At 34.5% G+C, this 11,721-nt stretch overlaps 1 protein-coding gene across 13 annotated transcripts; it reads right to left on the reverse strand.

The window, feature by feature from the left end:
• Positions 1-2,710: 2,710 nt before the first annotated feature.
• LOC113329905 lies at positions 2,711-7,890 on the reverse strand. Of its 13 annotated transcripts, XR_003349991.1 has the most exons (11): positions 7,699-7,890; positions 6,536-6,763; positions 6,221-6,400; positions 5,778-6,142; positions 5,397-5,523; positions 4,462-4,553; positions 4,108-4,358; positions 3,674-3,883; positions 3,433-3,525; positions 3,256-3,357; positions 2,711-3,151 (listed from the first exon to the last, which is right to left on the reverse strand). XR_003349991.1 is itself a non-coding variant. In XM_026576742.1 (10 exons), exons 7-10 carry the CDS (start codon positions 3,817-3,819, stop codon positions 2,816-2,818), a joined length of 636 nt encoding a protein of 211 aa, XP_026432527.1. In that variant the 5' UTR covers positions 3,820-3,883; positions 4,108-4,358; positions 4,462-4,553; positions 5,397-5,523; positions 5,778-6,142; positions 6,221-6,763; positions 7,699-7,890; the 3' UTR covers positions 2,772-2,815. The 13 variants fall into 13 exon arrangements, 6 of the variants coding, with proteins under 6 accessions (XP_026432527.1, XP_026432526.1, XP_026432524.1 ...); XR_003349990.1 differs by having other exon boundaries at positions 6,221-6,381; positions 6,536-7,890; XR_003349989.1 differs by having other exon boundaries at positions 6,536-7,890.
• Positions 7,891-11,721: the final 3,831 nt, after the last annotated feature.

An 11,721-nucleotide genomic window follows, 5' to 3' on the forward strand; every position in this document is an offset into this window, starting at 1 on the left:
TATGTTCAAACAATGTACGTAGTCCTAGTGATAGGGTTGTCGAAGCCCTGGCCGAGTAACTTCACATGTTAGTTTACATAAAACACCATAATCTTAACATGCTATAAAGAAAAAATTAATTCATACTAATTGAAACCCTAAAACTGAAATTAAACAAATCAATTCATACTAATTGAAAACCTAAAAATAAAAGTAAAAAAAATCAATTCATACTAATTGAAATTAAACAAATCAATTCTTATACCTTCAACTTAAGCTCTTTGGAGTTTTTCAAAGTTCTTCAGTCTTTCAAACCCTAACATGAAATCAGAATATCAGTTAGTATATATCCTTCAAATCCTAAAACTTGATTTAACAGATGATAAAACAAATACCTTCAAAGTTCTTCAGCTCTTCCACAGATAAAACCCTGAAATAAGAGAAAGAAATCGTATCAGATTTATATCAGATAAAAATAAACCTAAAACGAAATCAGAAATAGAAATCACAATAGATTTATCAGATGGAAAAACCCTAAAATTAAAAACCCCGATGAAAAAAACAGAAAATGATTGAATGAATAAAAAAAAACAACTTACGATTGAAATAACAGATCGAAAAATGTCTTTGATAAATTTCTGGTATCTTCTGCGGAGGCAACGAGATGAGAAACGAAGAGAAAAAGAGAAATTGAAAAAAAGGTAATGAGTGTACTCGATGAAACCCTTATCTCTTCACGAGCTTATCTCTTCAGGGGAGGAATAATACTCTAGCTTAGTGAACTTGGGTGGAAAAAGGGGGCACATGGCTGAATGGCACACGCGCAATAATATCTGTTACCGGCTCTAGTGTCACCAAGCGTGTGACTGACACACGTAAAAAATTAGTATGTTACTATTCGTAACAGTTTCCCCCTGTTACGAATCTGGAAAAAATTTTGTAACGGCTCCTCCCTGTTCGTCTAGGTTGTAACGGCCATTTGTAACATAAAAGTTTGTAACGGCTGCTTGGCCGTTACAAAATTTAGTTGCAATTCGGGGGAAATGGTGTAGTGATAGGACGTAGAGTACTTTGCCTCCTCAAACAAAAACAATAATCGTTGCATAAAATTACACCAAATTTAACGTTTAACAACAACTTAGATATGTTGTTGACGGGGCTTGCAACATATTTTTGCCGTTGGTAAACACCCTGTCGCAGTTTTTCGCGACAACTCTAGCTCTGTTGCTAATTTCGGTCAGCAACGACAGTAGAAACAGAAACAACCTGTTGCGAAATTAAAATATAGAAACAGAAGTAAACTGTTGTTATTCTGTTGCTAATTTTAGAGTCACTCCGGGATATACTTTAGTAGAACAGGAAATAGTTGTTCTGGTTCATATTTAGCAACCCATTTCTGCCGTTGATAATTTTTTTGCAACAACATAAAAAAAAAGGTCAAGTCTTCATTGACCTAGTCAAAACTGATTCGCCCCAAATTTATCATGCAATAGCCCAGTTCTCTGCACAACCTTGATTCATTTTATATCCAGCAATTCACTCTGATAGTTCTCATACTCTATATTCACAAGGACATTCCCACAAGTTTAAACCTCAAAGACATTCTACAAGGAAAGGGAACCAAATACAATAAAAAGCAGGGAACTCATGACATCATTGTCATGTTACAGGTTGCATTAAGAAAATCAGGAGTCAAATTGTACAACTGAAAGATTGCATATGTAAATATGTTTTTGGTTCTTACATAGTGCTGGTGCAACTATGTTTATTTTATCTTCTAAGGATTGCATATAGAAACAGAATGTTACAATCTCTTACAGTGAGTAATCAGAATGCAGCAAATTATTGTGGCTTTGGGAGGATGATCATACGATGAGGCCGAATTCTCGTTTTGCCCAAGATGATGAAGAACCTGTCACAGATATATATAGTTAGGGATAACAAATAAAGAAAGTAAATATACTTTAGAATTCAAGGTATATACTCTATTGCCAATGATTTGCTTATACCTGAAAGATACTAGAGACCAGCTGGGACCAATGAGACTCGAGTAAGTGTTGGGATTTCTGATGAGTTTTCGCTCACTACAACAAAACATGGTTTTTTCAATGAAAAATATCGTCACAAATATTTGATTTTATATCACAAATATATTTTTCTGACGTTGTTTTGTTGTCGGGAAGTGCGTTATAAAAACAGGTGTTGCAAATAATCCAACCGACGCTAAAAGCGTCACTTATGCCGAAGGTTTTTTTCAGTAGATTTTTGTGTAACAAATATGTTTCTTCGTCACAAATAGCTTATGCGTCACAAATACTGTTTTTTTCATTTATACTGAAAAATCCTTTATGTGACATTCGTTTATGTAACAAAAAATTTGTATTTATAACGATTGAAGATGCCATAAACAATCCTTATTTTCAACGCATTAATGCGTTATAAAATTGACGCATAAGCTGCGGATACACCCGTCATTAATATGTATTATTTTCAACACATAATAATATCGTGAATAATAATTATATGCTACGTATTATTATGTCATATAAAGAATTATATTTGCCACGCGTAATTTTTATACATACATATATAATATGGGCTTCAATTTTTTTCTGTCATGTAATAAGGGTCTCATTTGTAGTTTTTCTGTCATGTAAGGGTCTCATTTGCAATGCTTTTGTTGATGTTACAGTTGTAAGGAATTATCCGTCGTATTACAAATTTATAAAAGTAGGTTTAATATTTTTCATATTTACTTGGAAATTGTGATTCATCAAAGTTAGACTACTAAATTTTTTCGAAGCAAATCATTAATAGAAAAGATCTACATTGTTCATTAAATGACACCACTAATTAAGAAACTTAACATTCTAAACTGAAGAAAAGAAACGATATCCATTGTGTCAGTTACCAGCCCCTGTATTGTGCGATTTTGCTCATCAACTCTTTCTTCAAGTTCCTTATTTCTCTTCTCTGCTTCATCTGCCCTCCTAAGAGCTTCGCCTAACTCCGCATTATATTCGATGCTAGACGAGCTAGGTTTTTCATACCCATGACCAAGACCCTTGACATAACCGGATCTGACACCTAGCACTTCCTCACATATTTGAGCATCGGTCAAGGGTGTTGAACCTTCAGGTGTAGGCGCAGCTCGGAGTTCAAGCATTTTACCCTACACAATAATTAAAAATAAATAGTAGAACATATGCTAAAACTAAATAGTAAGTCTCAGACAAAAAATTAAAAAGAAAATCAGAACGAAAATCCTTGTATTACATAGTTTTCCTCCGCCGTATGACAGGTCCAAACATCAATATTGCAGTGGGTTAACTTGTAGAATTCAATTTGTCCAACAACTTCACCTGTTTCTGGATCACACTGCAGGTTTCCCCACAAAAAAAAATTAGATACAGTATTAACCATAAATTTATATAACAGAGACAACACAATTACCATTTTTTCTCTATAGCAGGCAAAAGGTTTTGACCCCGTACAATGAATGGTTGTATTCGCTTCTCGACTTTTTTTACCTTGAGTGCTACTTGTCTGCATTCAAATCCAAAGAAGACGGTTCAATGCAGATAAATACTACATAGATATCATAAATATGACTAGTACTGAAGTCTGAATACCACCAATATGACTACCACAAATAAATCTTATAAATACAACAAGGATCGAAGACCAATATCACCTGAAACTCATCAGACTCAAACCAAGTGCATAGTTTCTCCCAATCCTCCTGCTTAACCTGATGATGCGGGTTTTCCCGTTCTGTTCCATCTTGTTTTTACTGCAGGTAGTGTTTGTGAAGTGTGCATCTAAATTGTCTGTACTCATTAGCTAGCATTGTGTTGACCGCCTTATGAATGCGTACTACATGTAGATCAATAGTGAATTTTTCCTAAGTTCACAATCACCAAACAAATTTCTGTTAGCACCAGCAACAAAGAAACTACGCAAAGAGAGTTCTACCGTAGTCTGTGCAAGAAGAACATAACAGTAGGGACATTAGAAGAACAGAGTAGTAAGGACACTAGTATGTGCAAGAAGAACATAACAGTAGGGACATTAGAAGAACAGAGTAGTAAGGACACTAAAATGATACAAAAATAAGTGTATAATTACCATTATGAGATCATAAAATTTCTTCAGATCTGATTTTCCAATTGACTTCCATTTGGGGCGAGTCGACCACGGTGCAAACTTTCTCACTATGATTCCTATTTCAGTTTGGAACTCAGTGGCCCAATCCACAGTTGGAATATTTTTACCTGGTTTGATAGTTATTGTAGGCTTTTCATTCTTTTTCCTTATGTGATCATTAAGCTTTGCATTAAGAGCATCTCCTCTGCCTCCTTTGTTAATCTTTGGCAGATCTATTTTTCAAGAGATATGGGAGTTAGATAATACTGCGTTTGCCGAAAATAAACATAACAATTCCGAGAAAATAATTTGTAGGTATGCGATTAACTCAATTACCAGTGCGTGACAATTGAGAGGCTGCGTGTGATGTGCGAGGGGGTCTAACTCCACCTGGTGCCATTATCCCTTGATTAAAATTGGTAGTACTCCTGATAATGAAACACCAAAAGTAGATGATCAACAAACTGTAAGGAAAATAAACCAAAAGCATCAAGGTTAACAAGAAAGAACAGTAGACACTCAAAAACCAAATTAATAAAAGAACCAAAAATAACAAAAAAGAAAACCAGAGACTAAAAATAAAAAATTGAAGAAATAAGTTTAAAGAGAAACTTTGATAAATCACCACAAGATTTTTTTCTCAAGTTTTCAGCACAAAAAACTCCCCCCAATACCAGTTATGAGTCACTGATCACAAACCCAAAACAGATCTCTGTTTTGGTAGGAGAGACTAGGAATACTGATAGTTAGGATGAGAGATTAGAGACACTGATTTGCACTTATAATAATTAAGATGAAGAGAAATAATTGAAGATCAAAATCAAAGATTAAGATGGTTACCTCTTTCAAGTTCAGATTTAGGGTTTTGTACTTGAGTTTTTTTTGCTGTACATGAAAAGAGGTTTTGTTTCAGAGTATAAAGGAGAAACGTGATCAGTTATCCGAAGATTATGGCCACAATATTGACTAAATTAAAATTATGGGGACTTTTTGAAATATCATGAAAATATTGGCGGGTCTTTTTTCTTTGCCGGACTAGTAAAAGACTTTTTTCATAATTAAAAGATTTTATGCCCAATATTTAGTAAGTAAAAATAAAATCATTAAACGCAATCTAAATATAGCTAAATATTTAGTGCATATCTAACAAAGTGCAGTATGAGGGCGCATCTTTGACTTAAAAAATTCATCCCATCTTTACTAATTAGCACTTTTGGGGAAAACAAGAAATCAACATAATAATTTTCAGAATATGAAAACAAGTACCTGACCTTTTAGACATCTTGGGTGTTGGGTGGGGGGAATCCAACAATTAACCGAAACAACATTAGATACAGTAATGAGATGTGATCCATAGTTTCCTTCGAACTCCATCACATAAGCAATCAGTGTCATTACCTGTTTGTGCAGATAATCCATCAAAATTCAATATCTCTAGCAATTATTTTAACTGTTTAGTAGATGAACTCCCAAAAATATGGAACAAAAATTCCATATCACTACAGGAAACATTATCATGGTTCTGATTTTTCGCACAATTGGAATTTTCCCAGCATGAGTGAGCTGATTATTCAACCTAGGCATGAATTTATATTGATATATGCAAGTGAAGAAGATATTAAGTTAAGAATGACTACGACAATGAGTAAAACCTTTCCACCAGGTACAATATTAGCAAGCTTTCTAGACTTCTCAATGATTGGAAGTACGGTTGGATCGGGGTTTTGCCTGCTTCCCTTTACCATCTAGTTTACCTGAAACATCAAAATCTTTGTACGAAGCCGAATAAGCATCACAGGCATTGGTTATAGAAGCTAGGGAATAATAGAAAGGTAACACCGAGTAATTGTCAAAATCTTCAGATTAAAAAGAAATACATGATTTTCCTCTGTATCATTTCTCCCGTACTTCATTACAATATCATTTAATGGACTTTTTGAGCATTCAATCTCCGAAGGCAGAGGCTAACACTTTAACAGTCGCAATTCCAATTCCATATCCAGCTATGTCCTGTAGTCTGGAATCAAATGGAGCACTATTAGTAACATGATATTACACAACCAAGGAAGCACCAGAAGAAGAGGAAGAACATTACTGGAAAGGTCCAATAGAAATGCCAAACTCTCTGAAAAATCTGTCGATCCTGAACAAATCCACACTCAGGTGTACAAAAAGCTGTGCCCCTTGTCCATATGGGAAGAAAGTACGGTTAACCGCAAAGCCGGTACAGTTCTCCACTATGACAGATACTTAGCTCTGTTCGACAAGAAAGAAACTACAGGGAAACTTAAATCGTAAAGAGACCTGAAAAAATATGCGCTCACAATGCGATCTTGATTTGTCTTTCAATGGCATTGAAACTAGTACCTTCAAAACCAATAAATATAAACTTACAAAAAGAAATACTAACCCTGAACCAGTAAGAAGCACTGCATCAACTCTTCGAGCAGCCATCCTTCGACAAGCATCAGAAACAGTCGTTCCTTCAGCTATAGTTAAAGCTTTCGATAATCTCAACTTCTTCACTGTTCTTTCTCCACCAACTGACCTTATTCATCCAAAACATAAATCCAATCAAAAACACAACTCCCAGCTGCAAGCTCTTCCCAAGCTTACTGCCTCAACCTTGCCTCGTATTCTGTGGAAAACAAAACAAAACGGGGTGAGCCACAACCCATTAGAGGTCACGGAAATAACGTACCGAAAGACAAAACCAACTTAATATAAATCAAAGTTAAAGAATGAGCATGTCCAAATTCAGAAATTACATAAAGCATGACAAATCCATTTTACATTCAAACAGTAGAAATGACGTATTTGTCAACTGGTGGTGAAAAAATTCACATATGCTACTTGGGAGGACCAGTCTCACCTATGGGTATTATATCCATAACAAACCAGTAGTTAAAACAAAGGGATATATAAAAATGGCTACCAAATTAACCAGTTAAGCTTTTCTTTCATAATACTAAGCAAGTATAAAAACAAAGATATCCAAAGTGGTTAATCAAAGAAAATCTAAGATTATAAAGTACATTTGGTTGTATATCATTTGTTGCTGACCAACATCAACTTGAGGTTTAAATTTACTGGGTAATTTTAACGAACAGGTTATGGCTAGTTCAAAGAAAATCAATTCAAGGAAAACTAAACTTAAATAGATGCAAATATATTTAGTCTTCACAAATTGTCTAAAAATCACCCACTAATCACTAAACAAGGAATTTAAATCCATAAATAACATGATATTTACCAAGGCATGGAGATAAAGAAGACATTTACAACAAAGAGAAGAGAGAAAAGCATGCACTCAAATCAAATCAGGGCTGAAAGAGATTTGTACAAAAATTAACTCAAGAGAAGAACCCCTACCTGCATGATACTCTGAATCAGTGAAACAACATTTTAGGGATTGAATACATATAAAAGCAAAATCCTAAGCTGCGAATTTTCATTGAATACAAATTTAAATCGACTAAAATTTGATTCAATTTGGATAGTTAACTTCATCCCAACCTACAAGATATCAAAATTTAATCAATTTAAATACAGATGAAAGAAAAATAGAACCACCGAGCATATGGAATTAGGGCTTGTAATTTGTTGTTGTTGATTAGAGCAACAGAGAAGTCTTGCTAAAAAAATTGGTTGGTGATGCATCTCTCACTTTCTCTACTAGCTTCTCGATCTCTCAGATTTTCATTGTTTTTGGATTCTTAATTTTAATTGTAGTTGATCATTTCTTTCTGGACTAAACATTACACTGAGCATATGGAAGTGGAGAAGCTGACACGTACATAGATATCGTTATTAACAAGAAGGATTTTAGACGTGGTCCATCCACAATGCTACACGTAGCAATAATGTCTTTGTTATCGTCGGAGAGAAAAACATTTGCTGGGCTAAATGTTTTAGAAGTCGTACAAGTAACTTAATTAGGCCCGTCAACGGATATCAATTAGCCGACATCCGATACCGAAAATCCGTTAGCCGTTACTGCTACCATCCAACATAGTGGTAAACGAATATCCGATACCGATAAGCTAACGGATAATCCATTATTAACGTAACGGTAGTGGAACCGTGTATTTCTGTTAGATTTAGTTTCGTTATCCGGTAAGGCCCAAATATATTTGTAAACAAGAGTTGTTCAGATTTGTTCGTTAAAATTGTGTAACAATAAGCATCGTAGTGGATACAAAATTTGAAAAAAAAACTCAAATCATATAAATTTTAATCAGCTAAGAAACTCAAATCATATAAATTCTAATCAGCTAAGACATTGAACTTGTAGTGAAACTATAAACTATTTTTTTTTACGACATATGAAAAGGTTTAAAATAAAAACCATTTATTATATTATATACGGCAAGGACCATTATTGTATTTACAACATTTTATATTGCCGATAATGTAAAAAGGTATTTCTAATAGATGCATGCGTCGCAAAAATGTTATTATCGTGACATTATTTTTGAGTGGCAAATAAAGGGTTTTACCAACATCATAAAATGTTAGTTATACATGAGCTTATTTGCAGCGGATGAGAGTGCTAGGGAAAATATATTATTCTCAATGACTACACAATGTCGTGAATAATTGGATATTTGTGACAGATTTTAGTGTTAACAATATACATAATTATTCATAACATTTCTAAAATGTCAGTTATAAAAAATTATAAGTATTTTAAATTAACAATTAAAAAAATAATAATTTTTCCACACTTAAAAATGTCGCGAAAAAATCATATTAATTTTATTTATTTTTTATTTTAAAAATAAATAGTTGCGACAGAATGGAAGGTGTAGAAAATACCTATCCTGACATTTCTGGGGATTTAGCTCACACAATATTTTTGTGACACTAAACCTATCACGAATAACTAATATGTATGACGTTTTCTATTATGTTGCAAACATAATGTCACAAATACATTTGTTTGTTGTAGTGGCTATACCATGATCAAAATGACCCTAGTCAAAACACTACCAGTGGCACAGTAGTTGATATGGATTCATCATAAGGAGCTTCAGGGTGAAGCTCAGTAGTTCAGTTAGAACCAAGCTTGGTCAAATTTGGTGCTTCTCGTTCACCACCATTTATGGCATGTCTGATTCCAGAACTTAACTGATCATCTCGGCGAAATTCTTAACTCTAAAATTTATTACAAGCAACCCAATTTAGATTTCACAATGCATTTTTGACACACAATCTAACAATCAGTAACTATAAAAGAAAACGGAAAAGCTTCTTTCTAAAACAAGAAATGGACATAAATCATGCAAGATTTTATTCTAATTTTCAGCTAAGCATATACTTTTTTCAGTTCTGCAAAAGCCATCCAACTGAAACTTGTGAGGAAACTGAGTATAAGCCCTTAGAGCAACTTAAGTGTTTGCAATTTAATCACCGCAGTTACAATCTACATTACCTGGAACATGATAAATGTAGAAGATGAAGAACCACAGCTTGAACCAAACCAAATTATCATAGGGCTTTACCATCGAAGTCCCTTAAACAATTTATGCGCCTCCCATCTTTTCGGTGTCTTATTTAACCGACGATGAAAAGATTTCAAGTAAAATCAGACATATCTATTTTGGTAAACAGTGAAACAAAGCTCATGATTTACCTAACTTGATAAACACTAAATTTTTCGAGAGTGAATATGTATAATGTTTTACGAAAACATGTCAGCGTGGACATAATAAGCATGCTAAGAACAAAAAAGAGAAGCAAATTCATAGTATAAACAGAAGATAAACAATACACTACATTCATAAACCTATTTAAGTAAATGCAGTGATAAAAGAGATGTGTATGCATCATCTTCCTAGTGTATGAAGAAGAATATGTATTCTACAAGTTTTAAATAGCCATCTTAGTCTCACATTTATCTATCTCAAGTCAAAGTCGACACTTCCATTTCTCGAAGAAACATTAACCTCGTCTAATCCGAAGGTACAGAAGCAAAATAGGGAAGTGAGAGTGTAGTAATTGATGAACTCAAAAACAAGTCTGAGAATTCACTAAAACCATAGCAAGTGTACTATTTGGAGATAGCTAATATTACCATGAAAAACTTAGTCGTTGTTACCTTGCATACTAGATCAGAGACAAAATCCATTATTTGACACCTGAAATGTTGGAACCGCAAATCTTAGACGAATGATTCTAGTGCATGATCATATGCATAAGAGTTCCCACGAAGCATGTCCAGAGCCTACAAACCAAATTCTAAAAGATTGTTATCTGGGTGAAAAATACTTCATACGAATTGCCTGCTAAATGATTACTGGTAAATTACAGGACAAAAGAGAAATTATACTCAACAAAAACCAAAAAACTGCAGACAAACCTTTCAGATGCCCGTTGAAAACCCCGCACTGCCGGACAACCGTAGTGGTTAAGTGGGGACAGTATCGGTGGAGGGACGGGTCATTACAGAATCCACTGACTGATGGACAACACAATACAACCAAGAAGCTCTTGTTCAAATTCTCGTCCAATATTTTTTTGCACACTCAAAAGCTATATATGATGTGGGAATAATGCCTAACAGAAGTATCGTTCTGCACCAGTTTTTTACTCTGGTCCAGGGTTAACAAAAAACATTCAATCTCTAACGCTAAAAGCAGACCAAACAGATTTCTGCAAATGTCTGCAGTAAAAAAAGCTCGATATGTATCTCCGTAATGGAGAGACTAACAAGAATAACAAACTCTATGGTATATGCCATATCAAGAAACTAAATGACAATTTAAGCTTTATAAGCCAAAAGAGTGTAACTGATCACAACAAAGCTACCTTAAATTGGTTCAAAAAGATATTCCTGTTCATCGTTGTGACTACTGTATAAACCCCATAGTTCTTCTCCATTAAGCATAGAAAAATCATCTAGTAAAAAATATAGACACCAACGCATATATGCTACTTTAGTAAATTCTCATAAAAAAAAAGATGATGAAGTTTTTCTGCGTTGTTGTTGTTCTAGCCATGGCTCATATGATGGTTGAACCAACCTAAACAACTTTTACCTGTACCGATGTTGACCTATGCCTCGTGCAACGCATGCCGTACTTCGTCATCACTGCAATTGTGCCTGCTTCAGCCATTGTAAATGTGGTCTGTGCCTTTCGACTTCGTAAGTTGTTCATTATGCAAGCCTCAAACAGTGGCTACTGGATGTGCTTATAACTGACAAAGAAATGAACTTTGAACTGTTCTGTAACTTCGTAAAGATGTGAGCTAGGTTGGAAGCAGAAGACTTTCTCTTGCTTCATAAGTTGATCGTTGAGTCCATGGCTTGATCATACACTTAAGTTGGAAGCAGAAGACTTTTTTTTTTCTGCGAGTTTTTCTCTAGAGAAAGGAAGAAGAATGTGGTAGAAGAGAAACTTATCTCTTCGATAGAAACAAGTAGCAGAAATGGTCAAAGGGGTCAAGGAGTCAACGGGGTGGAAGTTTATCAATACACTAAATGATATCAAAAATATGAGCGGAAAAAGAGTTCCAAAGTGTTACCTGGAAGCATGTGAATCGCATGCTTATGATCTCCGCAGTTGCTAATCGCAACAGAGCATGGGCAGTCGC

Source organism: Papaver somniferum, unplaced genomic scaffold (genome assembly GCF_003573695.1).
Source record: "Papaver somniferum cultivar HN1 unplaced genomic scaffold, ASM357369v1 unplaced-scaffold_117, whole genome shotgun sequence".
Lineage (NCBI taxonomy): Eukaryota > Viridiplantae > Streptophyta > Magnoliopsida > Ranunculales > Papaveraceae > Papaver > Papaver somniferum.

Coding starts and splice junctions, on each gene's coding strand:
- LOC113329905 (XM_026576742.1), bottom strand. CDS start 3,819: ATGAGTACAGACAATTTAGATGCACACTTCACAAACACTACCTGCAGT. Junction 3,358..3,473: donor AGCGAATACAACCATTCATT/GTACGGGGTCAA, acceptor GGAAACCTGCAG/TGTGATCCAGAAACAGGTGA. Junction 3,152..3,255: donor ATACGGCGGAGGAAAACTAT/GTAATACAAGGA, acceptor ATTATTGTGTAG/GGTAAAATGCTTGAACTCCG.